At 45.9% G+C, this 24,960-nt stretch overlaps 1 protein-coding gene across 1 annotated transcript; it reads left to right on the forward strand.

Moving 5' to 3' along the window:
• The first annotated feature begins 1,295 nt into the window (after positions 1–1,295).
• uhrf1 (ubiquitin-like with PHD and ring finger domains 1) lies at positions 1,296–24,527 on the forward strand. The gene is made up of 17 exons (XM_062556167.1): positions 1,296–1,441; positions 2,738–2,900; positions 4,097–4,357; positions 4,810–4,976; positions 8,950–9,165; positions 9,988–10,103; positions 11,026–11,212; positions 11,977–12,100; positions 14,605–14,712; positions 14,891–14,995; positions 15,314–15,420; positions 15,670–15,832; positions 16,770–16,907; positions 17,162–17,285; positions 19,990–20,147; positions 20,980–21,078; positions 22,900–24,527. The coding sequence occupies exons 2-17, from the start codon at positions 2,748–2,750 to the stop codon at positions 23,044–23,046; spliced, it is 2,373 nt and encodes a 790-aa protein (XP_062412151.1). The 5' UTR covers positions 1,296–1,441; positions 2,738–2,747; the 3' UTR covers positions 23,047–24,527.
• The last annotated feature ends 433 nt before the right edge of the window (positions 24,528–24,960 follow it).

Here is a 24,960-nt window from a genome sequence, read left to right on the forward strand (position 1 = left end):
AGGCAGGGCTACTTTTCAAACTCAGGCATTTCAGTGCATTAGTAGCTAGGGCCAGTAGAGGGAAGCAGGACTCTGCATGGACATGCATTTTTTTTGGTCACACTAGGCCTTATGAATATAAAACATTAAAGGTCATTACTAATCAAACATTGTCGTCTACTCAGACTGATCGGTGTCAGCGCTGTGAAGTACATGAAGAAGTATGCAGCAGACTCGTGCTCACGAAACAGGCCAGCACAGAAACGAAGACGTCTCTGAACTCGCAGTTAGTTGAGTTTATCAGATTGTCGCTGAATAAATTACTTGAAAAATGACGTCGTCTGGCCTAATCAACAACTTTAACAAAGCATTTATGATTGATATTGCTTTACAAAGCAGATGTTAATGAATGGGCTATAAAGTTGTAAGATGAAGATTGAGGGATCGAGCAGTGGCGGTCCTTTACAAACATGGGTTTATTTCTCAAAAATCAATGAACACTTTATAAATAAAATCAATGGGCCTAAATCTAACTTAACAGAACTGTAAAATGTCCTGACAGAACAAGTCAACCCTCCAACGTGAACTCTTTACTGAAACAAAGAGAAACAACAGGCTGATCTGAGTATATCAGAAAAGGGAGTAAACAACTTGGGTTGACTAGAAACATTGAATCAGACTACTCTGCGTTATTTTAATACTTAATGGGACACAAAGGCACTGAAGATTATGTGCGAACAGCGAACGGTAATCGGCGACAGCGGACCTGTCCTGAGTGCGGTGGTGTCTCGTGCCGAGATAAGAAGAATTGGCTTATTCATTTCGGCGTCTCAGAGATCTCCCGCCAAATTTGGATGAAGCGGACTGACTCACAACAATGTAACGCGCCACAAATGGCTGATTATTGAGTCAAATTGCGCGAAGCAGCGGCGCCCTCTGGGCTAACAGATGAGCACGTTTTCCACCTAAACAAGTCCACTGATAACCAAATGTATTGACATATTCATAAGGGTGTGTGGAAACCACAATGAGGTTGGCGCTCCCGGATCAATTCGTATTCTCTAGATGGTTTATATGGAGTTGACTTGAATGTTGTTTTCAAGTCTTCAGCTGGACGTGGGTCATTTGCATACTCTCGCGTAGATACATAGGAAAGCATGCCTGCAACGAGACCCTAGTTTCGCGCGCTGGGATTAAGCTCCGGCCTCAAACGTGAGTGATAGACCTGCAAGCCAATGGCAGAGCAGATCAGTAGGTCCCTGGACCAATAGCAGAGCAGCAAGTCTGGACCAGGAGGACAAACACGTTGTGGAAGAATCTTATTGATTCGGCTTTCAACTTTCTGTAGACATCCTGGAGGAGAGAATTTGGTCCGCTATTAAATTCAGTGCCTCACAATAGTTTGGAGGTTTTTGGGTGATCTTTTGCCGCGATTCCCTTTTGTGTTTGGAAGTCAATAGAGGTAAGTGTGGGTTCTTTTGATCTGTGTCTATATTTGGTGGAAGTTGGGTCCGTGCAAAGAGATTGTCAAGTTAAGGTTAGCTAGCTAACGTCAAGTGAATTTACCCTGGCAGTAACAGAATTTAGCGGCAATTTGATCACTTCTTCCAAATTGGAATCTATTTTGCAGCGTGATTGTTGTTGAATATTTTCTAAATGACCGATATGTTGGAATGATTATAGCTTTGTTTTGTTGCTGGTAAGACGTGTAACGTGAAGTTAGTTTTAAAGACCACGAGAAGACTAACTGTTAATGATAAGCGCAGTCAAATCGTAGTTTAATGTTCCTTGCTTGTTAACACTTAATAACGTTTATTGAAAGCCATTTGACTTTGTAGTGGAAGACAGTCAGCTGGCTAGTTTTACGGTGAAGTCAGTTGTCAGTGCGTGAGTAGAACTCCTCATGGCCAGCCTTCTCCAAATGGCCATTCAGGGATTAACGTTAGCTCTGTTTGTTAGGGATTGGTAGTGTGTTACTTCATACAGATTTTCGTCTGCTAGCTGGCTAGCTAACTATTCAGTACAAACGGGTAACATTAGTTAGTTGAGTCGATGTAGCTAGGTAGCTAACGCTAACAAAAGTGCCCAGCCTTCTAACCAATCGGCAAAGAGGAAACAAATGCCTTGTAGCGCGGTTTAACGTTAACCGAAAGGCACATTGCAAGTGCTTGATAACGTAAGTGAATGTCCACATGTCTGATGGAGTTATGTTTAAAATGCAAATTCTTTAGCTGTTAGATTGTTGTGGTGATCCATGTTAGTATCACTGGATATTAGTAACTGTAACGTTACCTTAATAGATAGTCGCTGAGGGAAGGCGTTGTTCGGTAGTGTTAAGCATTCGGAACAAAGACATTCAGTTGAAAGTTCTGTTAGATTTTTGCGCCCATCGCGCTTTATTAAAGTTCGTATTGGGACATTAGACTTATTTCCATCGTAAATGTATCGGTGTAACTTGGCACCGAACACTGACAGTACAAGCTTGAGCATTGGACCTCGAGTCTAGAATCACTTTTGGGCCCGACGAACACTAGGGGGCGCGTCATGTCTCAAGACAACAGAACCACCACGGGGCGGAGCTGAGAAGCCTAAATGACTATATTGCCTCCTAAAATGTGTTTGAAGTGGCGAGCAGAATCGGCCACTGTAAAAGGAATTTGTATCAGTTAGCAATAATTGACAAGATCTTTGATAAGGTGTGTGAGAAATATTCACAGTAGGTAGACACAGTATTGAGTGTCGTGGCTTCCTCCTGCAGGGCTGTTGCAATGTGGATTCAGGTGCGCACCATGGACGGAAAGGAGACCCACCGAGTGGACTCCTTGTCCAAGCTCACCAAGGTGGATGACCTGCGGCTGAAGATCATGGAACTCTTCAAGGTGGAACCGGAGAGGCAGAGGCTCTTCTACCGGGGCAAGCAGGTATGGGCCAATCAGAGCCCTCTGACTGTGGAACATTCACTCCCTCCACCCCCCCCCCCCCCCCCCCCAGACCCAATCTCACGTCACACAGACCCAATCTCGCAACACGCACACCCATAGACCCATACTCATGACTCATGAGGTAAACATGCCCGTCCCTTCAACCTATAAACCTTGCTCATTCTTCCTGCTTAGTAGCCCTCGTGGCATGTGTGTGCATGAGAGCGAGAGATGGGGTGCCTGACTTTGTGTAGATACACTTTTATGTTACGGCAAACTATTTCGCTGTATGAAAGGCATGCTGTCTGTAGATGGCTGTCCTTGCTGTTCACTTGTGCCTAGTGTTCGCACGGTGTAATTGTTTCTGTGTGTGGGAGGGCTATGGGTGTAAGACGAGGGCAGTCATCAGCCCTGACAGAATGTAGGAAAACGTGTATTTTAGCAGCCATCTGCATAGAGTGTGGTGTATTAAATTACCTGGGTCAGTTTCCTGAATACGGGAAGTCCTGCCGTAAAGCGGTTTTTCCATCGTCCTTTAGGTTCGCTATTAGTCTGGGACTAAACTGTATGCCCCGCGGGGTATAAGTTAACTCATAAGTGGTAAACCCCCAACAAGAAGAGCCCAATGGCATTGTTTTGTTAGGAGAATAAAGCTGGGCAGCTCTTCTATTAGGAGGTTTACCACTTACTCTTGACTTAACTTACTCAGGTTTGTCACTAAACTAAGTACTTGGCACACCCCCCTGGATGACAGCCCCCTATTGTGTTATGTAAACAAAGCTGGGAAGCCCCTTCTTGGCATTCTTTCTGTTTTAAATATGCATTAGGTCCCCCCCCTTCTGTACCCATCTTGCATTTGTAAAAGTAAGTCTTGTGTCATCTGAATGTGGCGGTTTTATTTGCCCTGTGTTACTAAATGTTTCAGAAGTGTGAGCAGAACCCTCCGGGCTCACCCACCCAGGTAACACCATTACGACTTAACGTGATGTACAGATGTTGCAAAACATGTCGATTGGCCGTTTCCCGCATCGTTTTGGACATCCTCTATGATTTAGGAGTAAAGTATGTGTGTGTGTGCCTCTAGAGCATCTCAGGGCTGTCCTCCTCGTGTATGTATGTGTGTGTGTTTGAAACGGAGAATGTCCTCATCGTTGACTGTAACGTAGGCTTTAATTGTGTGTGTGTGTGCGTTTCAGATGGAGGATGGACATACCATCTTCGACTACAACGTTGGCCTGAACGACATCGTCCAGCTGCTGGTGCGGCAGAGTGCCCCCCCAGCGCCGCTCCCCAAGGAGAAGGAGGCGGAGCTGTCCGACTCGGACTCCGGCTGTGGCTCCGCCCAGAGCGAGTCGGACAAGTGCTCGACGCACGGCGAGGGGGACGGACAGGCTGCAGGAAGCTCCGCCCAGACAGACGCCTTGGACCTCGTCGACCCGGGCTTTGGCTTCTACAAGGTGAGTCTGAATGCTTAGGTTGGACACACACATACACACACACCTACCTCAAACGCTGAATGCTTAGGCTGGACACAAACACACACACTGCATGCTAGGTTGGACACACACACACACTCTGAGCGAGTCTGAGCAGTTTTGCGATCAGGCGCTGCACTGTAGTTCCTCTGACTGAACCCAGGTGGCGATGTGCTCAATGCCTTTTCAATGCGGGAGGTTTTTCAATGCACGTTGTTGCTGATAGTATTACCCCTGACACACCCACCAAACAATAGAAAGCACACCTCAAAGCCTGTTATGTACAAGTGCATACCATTCTTACCAAACATGTCGCTCAGTCAGGAAACTTGAGCGAAGTGCTTTGATATTGAACTGATCCCAGGCTTCTGTAGGTGCCAGGGTTGTTTGTAGTGGGAAGGTGCTTTATAATTGTTTTGGTTTTTTTTCGACAGATAAATGAATTTGTGGACGCCAGAGATCTGAACATGGGAGCCTGGTTTGAGGCGAAGGTCGTCAACGTCACCAAGACGACCAAGAGCTCAGCGGATGGAGATGCACAGACTGAGGCGGTGGCAGCGCCGGAGCAGGAGGAGATCCGTTACCATGTCACATACGAGGAGTAAGCGTCACACACACACACACACACGTCTGTTAGCTGCACATTACACATGGAACTTGGACCACACACACACACACACACACACACACACACACACACACACACACACACACACACACACACACACACACACACACACACACACACACACACACACACACACACACAAGTGTTTCCACATCAAGTATTAAGAGTAAGATTACACTTGCACCAGAAAGACTTGACACACACACACACACACACACAGGCCATTGGCACTGCTGTAGTGGTGATGGCCGGGTGGGTTTGGAGGATGCACCAACAGGAATAAAGACCACGTTCAGGCATAGCAGCTTATTATGGTGCTGTGTCTGAACGTGGTCTTTATTCCTTTTATTTACTGTAAATAAAACTGAGTTGAATTGAACGATAAACTGTTTTAACAAATCATCTGCTGGATGTTGTGTGCGTGCTGACAATTTAAGTTTACTGTAAATTTCCAACTACTAACCACGGCTTATACATTGATTTTGCTAAATTTCTTCAGCCATGAAATTAATACACAGGGGCAGCTAATATGGTATTAATATGGTTTTGTTTCTTTAAATTTGCATTGAACACTGACCTGCGGCTTATACACAATGCGGCTAATACACAGGCAATTACTGTAGTCTAGATCAGCATGCTGCCAACAGCTCAGTGCAATTGTAGCCGACTTGGGCAGTCTACTGGTTCTAATTGGCTGCAGGGTGTATCAGCAGACAAAGGAAGGTTCTCTGTGCCTCTGCTGTTTAGCGACAATCCGGTGCAACCAGGCCAGGACCGATAATGTAAGAGAGTGGACTCTGATGAAGATGTGACTATGGAAACGTTAGTCAGTGATGTTTTGCACCTTTTAGTAAATAAAAGTTAAGACATCTGAGCTGCACCGGTGTCCCTCCCTATCTGGCTGCAGGGTGTGTGTGTCCATGTATAGATAGAATAGTATAGCATGGTGGAGAAGACGGCTATGCAGGCAAAGCAAAGTGTTCTCTGATACACTGTGAACGGGCCACAGCTGACCATAGCACAGAGGCTCAGTGTATATACACACACACACACACAACCTCACACAACCTCACATTCGTGATGCCATGGCAGGTGGCAGGCTGTTCTTGTGGTGGCAGTTAACTTCATTGTCTGTCTGTGGTGGCGGCAAATTGATTTTTTGTGTGTGTGTGCGCACACAAGCACATGTATGCTTTGGTGGTCGGTTGAATCTGGGTGGGCCTGCATCAGTTTGCTGCTTGTTGGCTGAATTTGGGTGTGTTGTGCAGTGGGGGATGGTTGAGTGTGTGTGTGTGTGTGTGTGTGTGTGTGCGTGCGTGTGCACGCATGCGTGTGCTGGCGGTCGGTTGTATGTGTGTGTGTATATATGAGTGGGCTGACGGTTGTGTGTGTGGTGACCGTTGGCAGGATGCCATCTTTCCCCGTGTGCTATAGTTTGTAAGCTGAAATGTTGAGTGGGAAGAGCTAGGGGCCGGTCACTGCATTGGCCAAGGGATTTTCTGACCGTACTGTGTGTTTGTCTGTGTTTGTCTGTGTGTTGCCTAGGGGTGATATTGTCTGCGATAATATTGACGTTGTTTTAACAATATGCGAATTGACATTATCTGGTGTTTACATTATTTAAGGGGGAAAATACTCAATCCTGAATTGAAACCCTGTTCATTCACTAAATTCGAGTATGTGACCGACAGCCCCTGTCTGCCGCAGAGCATGTCACATGATCTCTAGTGGGTCCACAATGTCACACACACTCTATAATGTTTGTTTTGCAGGGCTCCAGACTAACTTTTTGCGTTGGTTGCACTGGTGCGCCTAGCTTTTTTTTTAGGTGCACCAGCACACAATTTAGATGCACCCACATTTTTCATTGCATTGCCTTTAACGCCAAAAGGTCAACTTTTTATCGATCTCCTTTCATATAATGTGAATGATTTAACAATAAGGCGTAGAAAAAGCTTGTCTTTATTTGAAACACAAAATGTAAGGAATATACATATTCTTTATAAAGAATTATAAAGATTTATATATACAGTATATATAATTCTTTATATATTCTATATACTGAAAATTCTGATATTCATTACAACTCCGCCTCTTTAATTCAGCTGTCGGCTTGAAGCCTCAAATTGTAAACAAATTTAGCATTGGCTAGTCTACTGGTTGGACTGTTCAGTTTCCCCACGTGTGTTTAAAGCAATAGTTCGGAATTTTGGACATAGGACCTCATTTCCAACTCAGTCTGGGTGATCTAGGTCGGTGAAGACCATTTTCGGTGAATTTCTGCCCTTCCTATGAGTTGCAGCGTTCATCTCGTGCTAATCTGGTGCCAAGATAACGCAAGTCAACGGTAACATCCAGCCTGCCACTGAAAACACTCCACAGAACACCCGAAACAAATACATTTTAACGTCAGACTATCGATGCACATGCCTAGTGTTGATAGAACCATGTTAGAAATAAAACGAACCTGGCATCGCATTGCAATAGCCTACTTTGTTCCCTGTATGGCAGTGGCGGATTGATATTGAGAAACTAGTCCCTCAAAATGTAATAAATCATTGAGTTGCAAGGTTAGTTTTATTTCTAAAATTATTCTATCAACACGGACATGTATATCGATAGTCCGACGATTTAATTGACTTGTCTCGGGTGTGCGGTGGAGTGAGTAAGACTGTTGTTGATGTCAGACTGATGTTACCGTAGAAATGTGTTAGCTCAAAACCAGCGTTAGCAAAGGGGGACGCTGCAACTGAAGGAAGGGGCTAAACGCGATAAAAACGGTCTCCACCGACCTATATCACCTCGGTAAAGTTGGAAATGAGGTCCTATGTCCAAAATTCCGAACTATTCCTTTAAGTTTCAAGGTAGGCTAATACCTTTTCTCCTTGGGACAGGCCCTTTTGAGTCTTAGAGTTGGGAAACATTGAGATGACCAAATTGGTCGCACTCTGGAGCCCTGTTTTGTGCTTGTACTTCATTCAAGTGGCATTGATGAGTTGGCCACACTGTCATTGCCACACACAGAAATGGTGGCAGAATTGGAAATGTGTAAAGAGTAACCATGCATTGGTTGATATGGTTAAGTCAGAGGTTGGGTTATTGGTTATTATTGTAATGGTGCTGTTCATAAAGAATGAGCTGTAAAGTAACTGTGTTTAAGTAGCTAGCTGAACAGAAGTTTTTTAAAGGAGATCGACTGATTATTGTTATCGTCAAAATCACAAAAATATCAAGGTATTTATTTTTTGTGCGTATCGCCCACCCCAAGTGTTACTCTGGGAGCACATTGCGATTGGTAGCAGCTTTTCCTCCCATCGGTAGCAGCAAGGCGGAGTAAAGTTTCATTGTTTTTTTGTGGTGTTTACCTGCTTTAGCTAAAGCCTGTGTAAACATGTGACCACCTCTGCTGCTCTCTGGCGCCCCCCAGGGGAGACGCCTCACCTTTTTGAGAGCGTCTGCCGTAGACTGTGTATCGCACGTCCCCTAGTACAGTCTGACTGTTTGTGTATGTGTTCTGTTCCTCATTATAGCGCTGTGTGGTGGACCTCCTTGACAATTAGTGTACTTTTCCTACTTGGAGGAAAAATGGTTTTCTGTGCGTGAATGGCTTTGTGTTGCACTTCTATAATTGCGCTTGTACTTCCTTACTTAAATGGTTTGCAGGGAAATTGGGTTTGCAGCTGTTGGAGGTGTGTGTGGAAGATATGTGTGGTCTGGTTCATGATGCATTCCAGTAACCACAACAGTGGCCTTTTAACCTGTGTGTGTGGAAACTCATGCAGCACACATACACACACACATACACACACACACACACACACACACACACACACACACACACACACAGGCTCATTCACCCAGTGCTCACACTTTCCTCCTGTTTGGGTGCTACTCTATCCTGTGTCTCGCTCAACCTCGTGTGTGTGTGTGTGTGTGTCCGCTGCAGCTACCCAGACTACGGGGTGGTGGAGATGGCGGGTAAGGACGTGCGGCCGCGGGCACGGACGGTGTACCAGTGGCACCAGCTGGAGGAGGGCATGGTGGTGATGCTCAACTACAACCCCGATGAGCCCAAGGACCGCGGCTACTGGTACGACGCGCAGATCCAGAGGAAGAAGGAGACGCGCACGCAGAGGGAGATCTACGCCAAGATACTGCTCGGGTACGTGTGTGTGTGTGTGTGTGAGAGAGAGAGAGAGGGGTTACTAACTGTGTGTGGGGGCGTGGACGGGGGCCGTCTACTCTAAATTATGTGTGTGTGTGTGTGCCTTCTACTTGAGGTTAGTGTGTGTGTGCAGGAGAGTGTCTTTTCTAAGTCACTGCTAGGGTAAGTGTAGATCTCATTCTTGCCCTCACACTAAGTTACTGCTGGGGTACGTGTGTGTGATTGGCAGCAGTGGGGGACATACCCCAGCAGAGTTGGGTGTAGGCATATAATGTGGTGAGGTGAGATGGACTAACCTGAAGCAGAATATATTGCTCAGAATTGTACGCTCATGTTTTACGATTTGGTAATTTCTCAAGTGGTCGAGGGTGGTCATTTGGCCAAGCCTTATGACCACACTCATGACTTCCCTAAATAGTTGTGCTTTATAAATGAAGTGTGTATGGATACTGTGTCGTGTAGTGATATGTTGTTTGTGTTTAGGAGTGCTGTGTAGTCATTTGGGGTGTGTGTGTGTTTTGCCTGTGCTGTGCCGCAAAGTGATATGTTTGTTTCTGTGTAGTTGTGTATAGGGATTTGTTGTTTGTGCGTTAAGGGATTCTGTGCTGTGTCGTTATTGTGTGTGCGTGCCATTAGGAATGCTGTGTCGTAGTGATTTGTAGTTTGTTTATGTTTAGAGTGTGTGCCAGTGCCATTAAGGGTGTAGTGGTTTGTTTGTGTGTTTAGGGATTCTGTCGTGTGTGTGTGTGTGTGTGTGTGTGTGTCAATGCCATTAGGAATGCTGTATCATGTAGTGATTTGTTGTTTGTGTGTGTTTAGGGAAGCTGGGGACTCTCTGAACGACTGCCGCATCATGTTTGTGACGGAAATCTACAAGATCGAGGAGGCAGGCAGCAAGGATGGAGCAGAACCCGGATCTGAGAGCCCACTCAAGAGTAAGTGTTTGTGTGTGGATCTGAGAGGTCACTCGTGTGTGCAGGGTCCAACGGGCCAGAGTGTAAGCACTGTAAGGATAACCTGTGTGTGTGCAGGGTCCAACGGGCCAGAGTGTAAGCACTGTAAGGATAACTTGTGTGTGTGTGTGTGTGTGTGTGTGTGTGTGTGTGTGTGTGCAGGGTCCAACGGGCCAGAGTGTAAGCACTGTAAGGATAACCTGTGTGTGTGTGTGTGTGTGCGCAGGGTCCAACGGGCCAGAGTGTAAGCACTGTAAGGATAACCCGTGTGTGTGTGTGCAGGGTCCAACGGGCCAGAGTGTAAGCACTGTAAGGATAACCTGTGTGTGTGTGTGTGTGTGTGTGCAGGGTCCAACGGGCCGGAGTGTAAGCACTGTAAGGATAACCCGTGTGTGTGTGTGTGTGTGCAGGGTCCAACGGGCCAGAGTGTAAGCACTGTAAGGATAACCCGTGTGTGTGTGTGTGTGTGTGTGCAGGGTCCAACGGGCCGGAGTGTAAGCACTGAAAGGATAACCCGTGTGTGTGTGTGTGTGTGTGTGTGCAGGGTCCAACGGGCCAGAGTGTAAGCACTGTAAGGATAACCTGTGTGTGTGTGTGCAGGGTCCAATGGGCCAGAGTGTAAGCACTGTAAGGATAACCTGTGTGTGTGTGTGTGTGTGTGTGTGTGTGTGTGTGTGTGTGTGTGTGTGTGTGTGTGTGTGTGTGTGCAGGGTCCAACGGGCCAGAGTGTAAGCACTGTAAGGATAACCCGTGTGTGTGTGTGTGTGTGCGCAGGGTCCAACGGGCCAGAGTGTAAGCACTGTAAGGATAACCCGTGTGTGTGCAGGGTCCAACGGGCCAGAGTGTAAGCACTGTAAGGATAACCCGTGTGTGTGTGTGTGTGTGTGTGTGTGTGTGTGTGCAGGGTCCAACGGGCCAGAGTGTAAGCACTGTAAGGATAACCCCAGTAAGAACTGCCGCTGGTGCAACTGCCACGTGTGCGGTGTGAAGCAGGACCCCGACAAGCAGCTGCTGTGTGACGAGTGTGACATGGCCTTCCACACATACTGCCTCAACCCTCCGCTGGAGAACATTCCAGAAGACGAGGACTGGTGAGACTGCTGGAGATGCAATATAGAGTAGGATGGTGGTGATAACAATATAGAATAGTATGGGGATGCAATAATGGGTGCGTTCGTATTCAATTCAATCTGACACTCTGAAAAGTAGAATTAACGTTCTGAAGTTCGGAGAAGACGAGCATTCTAACTCCCAGTGAATTTACGAACGATTATTTGTGTTTACGTTTAGTATATGGACGTCACTACGGCACTTTTGAAGCAGGGTTTGTATATTATTCAGAACTCAATTCCACTGATACAAGAGCTTCTTGACAGTGATGAACACTGTGAGAGCAATTATTTAAACAGTCTACTTAATCTTGATGAGCAACGCTTGTAATGTCAACTCTGAAACGTTCGTCTAGCACTAAAATGCTAACCTGTTGTTACAATCTAGCGTTATTCTCGTTAGTAGCTGGCTGAGGTGACGTGACGTCACGCTCTGCTACTCCGTCCTTTCAGCTGGAGTGCCCAGAGTACACTCCGAATAAACAAATGATGATAATTCCATCCACGCTCTGAATTTACAGACGGTTAAAACATTTCAGAGTGTGCTCGGAGCGCTCGGAGTGGCAATTTACGAATGCACCCAATGTGTTTTCTAAAACTGATAGTTCCGCTAGAGAGCATCCCCGAAGATGATTTGCCTTTTTTGTTTCTGAGATTTGAAAGTTTTGCATGTTGTATGCGACAAAATCAGGAGATGTAGATACCTTGGAATATAATGAGTGACATTTTCTGTGTGTGTGTCTCAGGTACTGCCCAGACTGCAGGAACGATGTAAATGAGGTGGTTTTGGCAGGAGAGAAGCTGAAGGAAAGCAAGAAGAAGTCCAAAATGGCGTCTGCTACCTCCTCCAGCCAGAGGGACTGGGGAAAGGTACCGTCAGGCTAGGTTATTATGGGCTAAGGACGTTTGTGTGTGTGTGGTCTGGATGAGCCATATCTGTGGCTGTATGAGTGATGACGAGAACAGATTGACATAACAGACAAAACCATCTGCATGCGGAGTTGGTCTGTAGCCAACTGAGTGAATTGTTGGTCACTAAATACAGCTTCAACTCCTTTGATTGACTAGCCTAGAGAGAGCCAGGACGATGCCAACACATCATGTCTTAAGCCATCCTTACATCAGAGGACTTCAACAAGATTTGGGAAAGATTCTTCAAAGATTGTATTTTGAGTAAAGCTTGAATGGGGGCATTAGTTATAGGAACCGTATGTAGGATTTTGGCCAGAACTGGTACTGCAATCACTTTCGAAATGCTGTAGAACGGCGTACACCGCAGTTGTGGTAACGATGGTTATGTATGTAACCACGGTTCTATGAGTTTCGGATAACTGCCAGAGCTTGGCAGTCACTCGGAATATCCACGAGAAGATTGCCAAGAGGTCATATCCTGGGTTGACCTGCCTTTTGTGCCGGAGCACTGGACAGACACTAAACACTCGACCTACACGTACGTGTGATTGACATCCAGGTGCTGAAAGCACCGCCTCTGGCGGTCAGGAGAAACGAAATGGAACTAGAGCAGGGGCCTGTACTACGAAGCGGGGTTACTGGCTTAGCTGGGTAACTTCGAGAGTAAGTTGATCACGTGTGGCGTAACTTCCCGGTTAACCCGTACTACGAAAGGTGGATAGGTTTTAACCTAGGTATGCTGCCATGGCAATTTACGCTGCATCTCAAACCTGCTCCGAGCAGGTTATGATCTTGGTTAACCCGAGGTTTGCGGTTAACCACACCCCACAATGTCGACGTAGGCTACTTGGAAGATACATTATTGGAGCGCAAATTGTAAGCGCCTCTCTTCGCAAGGCGAGAGTTTTTAAAGACCGCCAGAATCTTTCTCCATATAGGCTAATATTCTCTATGAAAGATAGCCTATACATTCTCAGCCGAGGGAATTCGTTGCATTTGTCAGCTGATCGAGGCAAAGTGGAGGCTATAAGCATTGGCAATATAACATATTTTCATAATTAAGAAATATTAATGCAAGCTATAACTAGGCCTATAAACCTTCTGAATGTTCTTGAGTTTCATTTTCACCTGCTGCCAGCGGCACTGCCGTTGCATCTAAAATGTTCACAGGATAGGCATACACTAAATCAGTCAATGGGGCTAAACATTCAATAGGGCTCGGGAACAAGCCTTGCATTCTAGGCATAGCCGCCATATTGGTAGCGCACCGAGCGTAATGTCCATTCATTCAGATGCAGAAGACAAGAAGCAGAAATGTAGTATTAGCGATTCTTTTCCTCTTGCGATCATGGGTGGTGCTGTTACACCCCACTACACAGCAACATACGACCAAGAAGGCAAAAACGAAGTAACAGGAACACACTAATATAGGCGGGAGTAAATCCATAGTAATCCATAGTAAACAAGCTGCCAATATGGCTGCGCCCGCGAAGTTTTCACGTCATGATCCCGAGCCCTATTATCCTTTATTAATATTTATTAATATACATGGCATGAATTGTGTTGCATCTGTAGGACTCTTATGAACTCAAAATGTATTTATTTCAACACATTTCAGACATTCCGCAAGCTATATCCTCCGTAACACATAGGCTATTTAAGGAACATGAAATAAAACTTTACTTTCATATATCCGATCTGCAATAGCCTACGTTGCCAACAGCCTTGTCTTGCTTTGCTTGCTGCCGACGTATTTGATGTATCGTAAAGTGGGTTTTAATTCCTCGCAACTTTTTTATAATCATTGCTCATTCCTAATGCGTAAAATAGCGTGATCGCGTCATCATTAAAAGCGGTGATTTGCGCTGCAACCCGCCCATTTTATGTGAACGCGCACCAACTCCGATGAGGTTAACCCCAGTTCAACAAATCAACTTCTTACTCAGCGTCGTAGTACCGATTAACACCAATGAAGATAACCAGGTTTTGTCAACCCCGGTTTAGCAAAGTAACCCTGGGTTACATCTGGGTAGGTTGAGCTCCCTTCGTAGTACAGGCCCCAGAGCTGGTAACCCAGATGCCGAAACACTACTGACTGTGATTAGCAGAAAGGTGGAGGGTGGCGCATCAGGCCAAAACATAACATGACAACATCAACATCAGTTGAGGGCTGCAACTTCACTTTTAAAATGAAAATATCCTGGCCGGACTACTGTTGTCAGTGATGGAAGTATTTGAAATGAGCATGATTTCTTAATGTCTAGTGAGTGAAGTATCAGGGCCATTTTATGATCAATTGAAATACATTTCTGACATACGGTTCCTTTAAGGCTCCAGTCTTTCCCAAATGTTGTCAGTCTTCTGATGGTTAGCATAACTTGGTCTTAGCCTCTGTTTGTGAAGTGCTGCTTTGGCACTGGTGAGTGATGTCAGCTGGTTGACCTTTGACCTCTGTCCCTCAGGGCATGGCGTGTGTGGGGCGCACCAAGCAATGCACCATTGTGCCCTCCAACCACTACGGGCGCGTGCCAGGGGTGCCCGTCGGAACCCAGTGGAAGTTCCGGGTGCAGGTAAGCAGCCGTTAGCGGAACATCAGATGCAACTAGGGATGGGCATTCGATTACATTTTGTTAGTCGATCGTCGGGAGAATTGGCGTTTAACTATCGATTAATCATAGATGTTCCTCTTGGACGACTCTCTGTCTGTCTCTGTCTGTCTGACTGTCTGACGTCCGTCTCCGTTCCCAGGTGAGTGAGTCCGGCGTGCACAGACCCCACGTGGCGGGGATCCACGGCAGGAGCAACGACGGCGCCTACTCTCTGGTGCTCGCGGGCGGCTACGAGGACGACAAGGTGGGTGGAGCTGGTACTGACCACTACGGTAGCCCAGCACATGAATCTCGTTCTCTTCCCCTCTCTACCTGGTAGCCTAGTAAATCGCCTTTGCTTCTGTGTATTAGCTGCATTGTGTATAAGCCACAGGACAATGTGTTATGCAATTTAACTGCCCCCGTGTATTGACCAGCTGAAGACATTTTGCAAAATCAGTGTATGAACTGCAGCTAATAGTTGGGAAATGATGCTACTCTGCAGTGATGAGTACAACTCATGGATCTCTCTCTCTCTCTCTCTCTGTCTCTCTCTCTCTCGCTCTCTCTCTCTCTCTCTCAGGATGATGGAAATGAGTTTACGTACACAGGCTCTGGGGGGCGGGATTTGTCTGGGAATAAGAGAACAGCTGAGCAGTCATGTGACCAGAAACTGACCAATATGAACAGGTGAGTGCTTTTGTTCTCTGCTAAAAGTTTGACCGGAGTGTGAAACGTGTGTTTTGTCTGGTCAGGATTTGGAGTGTGAGCTGTGTTTGTGTACGGTGAGGGTCTCTGACTCTGAGTGTGTGTGAGCAGGGCTTGGAATGTGTTGGCTGATGGTCTCTGTCGTGTGTGTGTGTGTGTGGGGTGATGGTCTCTAACTGTGTGTGTGTGTGTGTGTGGCTGATGGTCTCTGACCGTGTGTGTGTTGAGCAGGGCGTTGGCGCTGAACTGCAACGCTCCGGTGAACGAGAAGAACGGTGCGGAGGCGAAGGACTGGAAGGCGGGAAAACCTGTGCGAGTGGTGCGCAGCTGCAAGGGCCGCAAACACAGCAAGTTCAGCCCTGAAGATGGCAACCGCTATGACGGCATCTACAAGGTACGCACGCACGCACGCGCGCACAGCAAGTTCAGCCCAAGGACGGCAACCGCTATGCCGGTATCTGCAACACACCCACGCACTCAGAGCAAGTTTAGCCTGAGGACTGCGACTCTTATGACTGCATCTACATGGTCAGATTCAGATGCACACACGCACAGCCCCATTTCTCTGCTCCTCACCACACACGTTACACTTTCACATCTCACACACATGCACACACACACACACACACACACACACACACACACACACAGTGCAGAGTTTGTGCCACAACTTAGAATACTGTCCCCTAGAGATGTAAAGGTATGGAAATGTAACATGACGGTGACCAAGATGATCACGGTTATTGGTATTATCGCTGTATGTATTTATTTATTTATTTTTAAATGTGCTGAGCATCTCTTTTGCGTAGTGCTCACTCAGTTACAGACAGGAAGCCGGTGCGGTCGAGCAGGCTCGATGCTAGCTCGAAGTTCAGCCATTGAGATGTGATCATTCTAGAGATAATCGAGATGCATCAAAGAATCAGATATTTTCCCCACCCCTACTGCCCTCCCTACATTACCTGTCTAAGCTGTAGTCTCACCTGTTCCGTGTAACTCACTCAAGTAATTAAGTGTTGCAGCACTTACATCCTTTGTAAAATTCCGATTATCCTAAATATTCTAATTTATAATATATTCTAATTATTAACTTCTCTGCCCTCCCTCCCTTACCTGTCTAAGCCACACACACTCTGCCCCATCTCGCTACACACACACGCACGTGTGTGCGCAGACATCTCTCTCAATGTCAGCATCTCCTTGACACACACACTCTGCTCCATCTCTGCTCCTCACCACACACGTTACACTCACGTCTTACACACCTCACACTTAACCTGTCTAAGCCGTAGTCTCTGTCCCGTGTGTCTCACCTGTGTTGTCGTCTCCAGGTGCAGAAGTACTGGCCGGAGAAGGGCAAGTCGGGCTTCCTGGTGTGGCGCTACCTGCTGAAGCGGGACGACGACGAGCCCGCCCCCTGGACCAGAGACGGGAAGGAACGCGTCAAGAAACTCGGACTCACCATGCAGGTAGACACGCACACGCACACACTGTCTGTATGTGCCTAGTCAAATCACAGACGGACCTCTCAATGCCAGCACCTCCACACACACTGCCCCATCTCTCTGCTCCTCACAGCACATGTTACACTTGCACATCTCGCACGCACACGTCTTACACTCCTCACACATGTCCACACTCAAGCACATAAACCCCATGTGTGTAGTATCCTGAAATGTTTGTGTGCGAGTCGTAGCCTGAAATGTTGTGTGTGTGTGTGTAGTACCCTGATGGCTACCTGGAGGCGGTTGCTGCGAAGGAGAAGGAGAAGGAGAATAAGGCCATGGAGCTGGAGGAGGAGCCAGAGACACCCAGCAAGGGCAAGAGGAAGAGGAAGTCCCAAAAGAGTGAGTGGGTGGGGCCTGGAGAGACTTACTGTACAAGTTGTGTGTTTGGCCCTTTCCGAAACGTGCCCCTTAACCCTAGCCCTACACTCTTCCACTTTGTTTGCGCGTTCACGCGAGGGTCCGCCACATTGAGTATCATCCGAAACGAGTCGAGTGAAATGCCTAGGGAGAGGGGCTACCACGCCTCCAGGAGCAAGTCAGCATGGATGCTGTCTTGGCACGCAGGTGCAACCGTTTTCAAGTGTTCGTGCTGCTCGTGTAATCTCCCTGTCAGTTGTTTTTTGGTCCGTATGACAGCATTTACAGACAAGTGTGATTTAAGCTACATTGTAACAACTCATGTTTAGTTTGATGCTCACTAAAATGTGCAAGATCGTACAGAAGTAGGCTGTAAGTAAGCATAAAATGCAACTCCTCACTCATAGTAATGAAAGGAGAGAAGAGGGATGTATATCCTAATACACAGGGGTGTCCAGAACATCTTAAGCTAGAAGTATACTCGACGCGCCCGACCTGTCGCAAAATGACGCAATTTCCTGTGTCACGAGCCAGATTTCAGCCGTGCATCGACGTGTCGTACAACGAACATTTGATATCAGGGGCGCGCGCCAACCTCACACGACAACTAGGAAGAGATTGAAGCCAACATCTTAAATAAGCCCATTCATTTTTAAAACGACTGTAGTCATGAAGTTTGAATAATAGTAAGTTTGAGAAGTGGGAAGGTAACTTGGCTAGGCTGCAGCGAGAGTTGCCGTTTGGATGACTGATTTGTTTACAGTCGTGAACTACATTGGATAAGTTGACGAAGTTACCAGTGAGAGTTGCAACAGGAGGAATTAGGGGGAAATGACTAGGACCGAGGCACATAAGTAGAGATGCACCGATAGATCGGCGGATGACCGGAATCGGCCGATTTTCACGTGATCGGCCATGACCGGCGACTGGCCGGTCAGTCTGAGACATGCCGATTTTGTGCCGGTCATATTGCGTGGAATTTATTTAAGTTGTCACTTCAGGTTACAGCGCTCATCTCCGCCCGTCCTTGCCGCTGATTGCGTGCCCAGAGCTGAACCACAAGCGCTGTCAACAAACAACGACATAGGAGTAGGCTGGTTATGCTGCACTTAAGCCGAGACACGGCAGGAATAAACATTTTGCTCGGTTGCCACCTTGGCGAGTATTCTTTCGCTACTACAACAACGTCTGATTTACACATTTAGAGGTTTATTTCATTACCTTTTGTCTACCGCGACCGTGATACAAAACATATCATGTGTGGTGTCGCTGGAAAGCTGTGTTTCTCCTGCATAACGTTATGGCATCCAAATATGGGCACTTCCTTTGTAACCACAAGCAATCGCGAAAGTTAAAAGAAGAGTGTAGACTGCATTGATTGGCTGTGTTTCAAGGCTGTTTTCTCAAAAAAAAAAATTTTTTTTTGTAATTCTCCAACATCTCAGCCTGTGTAGCACCTAAGCATACCAAATTATCCAGTTATACACTTATCAGTAGCCTATTCAGAAGATATTTATTATTTACAGTGGGATATTAGATATGAGAAGAAAAACATGGGTGTTCCCACAGTGCATTTCTATTAGGCCAAGTAGTGTGTGAATGTCCCACACTTGAAATACAGCTGAAGAGGACTTGAAGAAGAATCTGTCTATTAACATTTTTTTACCAGCCATAATAAGTTGATTACATTTCTATAGTAACATGTTGTATTAAAGAAAAGATAGAAAATAACTCTTTGTGTGTGCTGTAAAGTGGTTAGAAGAAATGAAATCGGAATCGGCTAAAATCGGTATCGGCCGGTCAAATTCCATGAAAAATCGGAATCGGCCAAAAAATTGCAATCGGTGCATCTCTACACATAAGCATTCTAGCAAAAGGTAACGAAGAGATTAATTTTTCAACCAAAGGATATCTGCTAGACCTAGAAAAAAACAAAAAAATCTTTCCATTTAGGGAGATTACACAAACTCACCTCATAAACTAGATGGTAGGCTAATCCTTCAGTTGTGCAAGTCTGCAAGTTTCAAGTCTGAAATATCAGCAAAGAAGCTAGTTGCTACTGCCATTAACGTCAATGGATACCGTGCCTCTGTTCAGGAGAATACTGCAAATTGTGTCGCGACTACCACGCGCAAGTATACATGGTTACAACGTTCCCCGTGACGTCAACATGTTGCACGACAAGTCGGGTGCGTGGACTGTACCGGCACCTTTAATTGGCGATTTAATATTGCCTTCATAATTTCTATGAAAACTAATGACGTCAATTTCCTTCTCCCTTCAAGCGCATCCGAAATGTAGCGCTGTTTTAACCCCTACCCCTTCAATGCGAGTGTTCTCCGCACCCACGAGTGGACTTGAAAAGGAAGTTCACTCGTTAACCGAGTCGAAGTGAGTAGGGACTCCGTTTCGGAAAGGGCCTTTGTGTGTGTAGTGATGTAGCTCCACAGATTGTTAAGGTGGAGCAAGACACTCCATCAGAAGCTACTTCTGTGAATCCATAAAACACAAGGGGGAAGGGGAGGGGAGAGCCCCCTTAATGCAGAGCAATGTTCCATTGAGGTCTATGGCCTCTACTCTGCATAAAGGGGGATTTTGAACCCCTCCTCATGTTTTTACGGATTCCCGGAAGTGTATGTGAGTCTAGCATTGACCTGTGGTGCTAAAGTTGCTGTGTGTGTTCCAGTGGATGCGGAGGAGAAGTCGTCCCCGGCGAAGAGCCCGTCTAAGAAGATGAAGGTGGAGGCGTACAAGCTGAGCCGCGAGCAGAAGGCGCTCATCAAGGGAGACGAGCTCAACAAGAAGCTCTGGGACGAGGCCATGCAGTCTCTCAGCCTGGGGCCGGTGAGTGGACACACATGCTCACACTCTCTATTCATACACTCACACTCACACTCACACTCTATTCATTCTCACACTCAATTCATTTATTTGCACACACACATACACTAATTCGCACACACTCATACATGCATACATTCATTCATTCGCACACACACACACTAATTCGCACACACTCATACATGCATACATGCATTCATTCGCACACACACACACACATTCGCTCGCTCGCTTGCTTAATCCTAGGGTCTTCCCTAAGGTCTAAGCCCTGGACCCTCACACACTTAACTGATATCTGTTGTAAGTAATCAAGTTTGCAAATATGTAAGAGTTCACAACAGGAACAATAAAATAAATAAATAAACGTTGGGTAACCCCATGTTTCACGTCACACAACGCCATGAATTGTAGTTAATCAATTCACTTTAAAGTGTTCATAGATGACGACATATGGAAAGGGCACAGAGAGTGTGAGCCAGCCCTTAAGCACTTCAAGCCCTCACCAAGCTGGCAGAAACGCACATCAAAGTGTGTGTGAGTGCGTAGAGTGAGAGATTGAGATTTAGCCTCACTCTCATCCGCGCACACTTTTACACTCTCGACACATGCGCACACGTGCCGTTCAACACTGAACTACTTATGCACTTCTAAGCCCTCACTTATAATAAGCACACACACACACACACACACACACACACCCCTCTGATCATTTACACATCTCTCTCCTTGATCATTTCCATGGATATGTAGTGTACTCCAATTCCTGACCGACTGAGATGTGTAATGATGGGAATTGTAGTTCTTTGTGGTCTGACTGTCACTTCCTCCCCTGCAGAAATTCCTGAACAAGGTGGAGGAGGTGTTCCTGTGCATCTGCTGCCAGGAAGTGGTCTTCCAGCCAGTCACCACAGAGTGCCAACATAACGTCTGCAGGGTAAGATGGGGCCCCTCTCTGAGCGGAGCGGTTTTGACTGTGTGAGGGGTAGTGTCACTATTAAACACAGACTGCAATGATTTTACTGTGTGTGTGTGTGTCTGTATAGAACAGTGACACTACCTGCGGGGTATTCCATCAACCTCGCTAAAGGCTAAACCTGGCTCATTTCGATAAGCCTTGCTAATTTTAGTGAGTTCCGTTCCATTAGTGTGGTTTACCTGAATCCCAGCTAAGTAACCATGGGAATTTATGCCACAGAACTAACCTGGTCGGTGGCAGGCTAACTGCCGAGCTAAATTAGTCCGTGTTGCAAAAAAAACATCAGTCGGAAAACGAGTCCCAAAAGATGGTTCCGTCAACCTGTACTGTCGTCAACTATAGCCTACAACTTCAAAAATAAAAGGAGAAACTTTTTTTCCCGATAGTGTTACCAAGCATTGATGTAGGCTACCTATCCGCTAGTTTCAAAGAATTTAAAATTATGCAACTTAAAATGTTTGAATTTGACACGTGTGGTCCAAGGAATCTTGCTGCTCTGCGTAATTTGCGTCTTTCATGGTGTCATGCGCAGCGTGACGGGTTAGCAAGTCGGTCATGTTTTGCGGGTTCTCGGGTTCGGTTCCCATGCGATGAAGTTACACATGTTAACACATTAATAATGCCATGTTATACTCTTTAATGAAAGGCACTATTGATAAAGGGTCATGCACATTAGACTTGTTCAGTGACAGTAGCCTACAGGCTATCAGTGGGCTATGCAAGCTAGTTGCCTAATTCTGTAGCCTTTATAGGCTGCTAATAATTAAAACCGCTTCATGTAGTCTATTGATTAGGTCTATAGCTAGTTCATGGATATCAAATCAACTGTGTATTACACAAATTAAATATTGTATGACAAATAGGCCTATTGCATTTCAGATAGGCGAATTATATTTTACAAACACTTTGGCAGAACTATGCTTATGGGACACAATAGGTCAGCTTAAATTAGGCTACGTTCATACGGATTTCTTTTATGACCACAGAAAAAATATTTTACAGTGAACCCTTTTAATCTAGAAATGTAGCAGGTTATCTTTAATTTTGAATAGCCAATGCCAAAGTTGTTTGAGTTTAAATAGCCTATTCTTATTCACTCATTTTGTTCAGAGTGAAGACAATCAAAGTCCAATTCAAACCATCATAATTACTGTTAAGTGATTTACAGTACGATTTCGTTATTCTCCTTATAGGTAACTATCTATTTGTTTCTCTCTGTGTTCAATTTGATGACTTCCGATGAAAATCCTGTAGATGGCGCTTGTAAATCGAACTGAAATCTTCTAGTTTGCCTTAATTTTACGACATATATCTTCTTTTCGTCCATCTATAGTTTTGGTCTACTTTTCTACCTCGTGCACAAGCAGACATGAAGCTGATTTAAGCCTCGTTTGAATAAACGAGGGCAAGATGCAGCTAACTTGAGTTAATGGAACTGCTTCAGCCTGAAGTGAAAGTATACGCTAGTTCAAGCCAGGCTATTTCTGTTGAGCGCCGCCTTGTTTAGAGAGGTTGATGGAATACCCCCCTGTCAGAGTTTTTTTTGTTTGTGTGTATATATCTAGTAGTGACACTGCCCCTTGGAGTGGAGTGGTGTGTGTGTAATAATGACACTGCCCCTAAGAGAGGTGCGTGCGCGCGTACGTGTGCGTGTACGTCTGCGTGTGTGTAATAATGACACTGCCCCTAAGAAGGGTGTGTGTGTAGTGGTGAGCAGCTGTTGTAACCTATACCCTTTTGTGTTTATGTAACTCTCCTGCCCCCCCTCCTGGTGTGTAGGAATGCCTCCAGAGGTCCTTTAAGGCCGAAGTGTACACATGCCCCGCTTGCCGACACGACCTGGGCAAGAACCACCAGATGAGCGTCAACAAGTCCCTCCAGGCCATCCTCACCCAGCTGTTCCCCGGGTACAGCAGCGGGCGATGATGCCCGTCGTGCCCTCGCCCGCTCACCTGCCGCACTGGCACCGGCACCGCAACACGAACTCTGAGGGCGATCGCCGATCTCAGTCACCCATTGCAAACGCCACCTCTGTTCCTCTGATGTATTTAAAATGTACTGACTTTTAAATCTGGGGGGGGTGGGCAGTCCCATCCCCTCCCTCCTCTCCCCCACCAGCCCCGCTGGGAGCAGGAGCCAATGAAATGCAATCAGTTTGTGTCTCTGCTGCCTTCCTTTAGCCAGTCATGTTCCGTAGAGTCCGCCAGCCACAGACGCTAAATCTCATGCGTGGAACACACACACACACACACACACACACACACACACACACACACACACACACACACACGGTGACCATGGACTGAGATTTAACGTGTTTTTATAAATGGCTGATGTTTTGTGTAGGAAATCAGGGCCTTAGTGTCAAAAGTCCACATCACCGCTGCCCGCAAATGTCTAGAATGCTGTACAGTCACGCGCACGCACTCACACACTCGCTCAGGGTGTGTCCAGTTGTACGAAATTTGTAGAAAGCAGCTGACCCCCGAGTCGAATCCCGGTTGCTCCAGTCCACTTTGTACCAGATTAGCAGAGTTTGCCATTTCAGTAGCTATTCTGGCTGCTCTCCCCCCCGGCTTTTGGTTAAATAAATGTGCACGGCTCTGAGGTAGGCACAGCCCCTTTCGTGTGTGTGTGTCCGCGTGTGTGTCCGCCCATGCTGTATTGACAATGCTGTGCTTGCCTGCACCTCGAGTCCCAGAGTTAACCGTGAGCCCGTTATAGTAGGAAACACAAGCCTCCCCTTAAAACTTAATTGCCCTCCCACCCTGTCGATTTGATATATTAGCTTTAACATTCCTCTAAGTTACTATCGTACACTTTCTTTTATACGCTATTGGCGCGGTATATAAATCCGTCATACTTACTTGCTTTTCGATGTGATGGACGTAATCGCCAGTTTGTAAGAAATGTAGCCAAGTAATATTCCCTCTTATCTTTGGTTTGTTGTAGCATTTAATACAAAATTAGTTGCCATATGATTGGAATATTGAGAAGACCCAAAGATCCCACTTTGCCTTAACACCGTTCCCATAGAGACAATTTTAAGCTGAACCTTTAAGATGATTTAAGATGTGTGTGTGTCCACACACTTTACCCGTTACCCTGCCAGTCTTAGGTGAGAAAGCAAAGAGTCATTTTCTTTAAATAAAATCAAATAATTTTGATTCCGTTTCCATTTTTCATAATTGCCTGAGGCTGCAGCTGTTGTTTCCTCTAGATTTTACCTCAGCGGTTTCTATTAATATTTTATAGACTGGAAATGTATATTCTGAAATTGTTTATATTTTAGCACTTGTCCTTGTTTTTTTCCCCTCTGTAGATGTAGGCTTATAGCGGTCTTTTGGACACGTTTTTAAGTGCAGATTTTCAATAAATTCTTATTGACCTTTTTTCTAAAAATGAAACATGCATCACTGTGTTTTCTTTCATTTATGATTTTCTTGTCCATTTAAATACCACATAATGCTTGATCAAAGCAGCTAATTATAAAGTTCAGGTTTGTATCAATCAAGCTGATATACAATCTGTCTAGTCCCTAGTGCTGAATGCTGCATAATTAATTGTTGACGTGTGGGAATTTTAAAGTAAGTGGATGATTAACCTAACTCATACATTTGAAGAATAAGCCACTTACTGCAGTAGGTCAATTTATGAAAAAATTCTAAGCAGCAGCGACCATTTAAAATACCGGAAGACGTACCAGACCTCCCCGTCTTGTACGTGTTCTCCGTGACCATTAGCTCTCATTTTGAGCTGATGTAATTGGTGCAGAGTCACATCTGTTTGCGTAAACAGCCAACGACCGTTTTAACTGGTTTACCACGAGCGACTGCTCAG

The sequence above is a fragment of the Sardina pilchardus genome, chromosome 15 (genome assembly GCF_963854185.1).
Source record: "Sardina pilchardus chromosome 15, fSarPil1.1, whole genome shotgun sequence".
Taxonomy (NCBI): domain Eukaryota; kingdom Metazoa; phylum Chordata; class Actinopteri; order Clupeiformes; family Clupeidae; genus Sardina; species Sardina pilchardus.

What these genes read in the sequence shown, in the direction of transcription:
- uhrf1 (XM_062556167.1), top strand. Translation starts at nt 2,748, where the DNA reads ATGTGGATTCAGGTGCGCACCATGGACGGAAAGGAGACCCACCGAGTG. An exon ending in TCTTCTACCGGGGCAAGCAG is followed by an intron (nt 2,901 to 4,096) that starts GTATGGGCCAAT and finishes TGTGCGTTTCAG; the next exon opens with ATGGAGGATGGACATACCAT. An exon ending in CGGGCTTTGGCTTCTACAAG is followed by an intron (nt 4,358 to 4,809) that starts GTGAGTCTGAAT and finishes TTTTTTCGACAG; the next exon opens with ATAAATGAATTTGTGGACGC.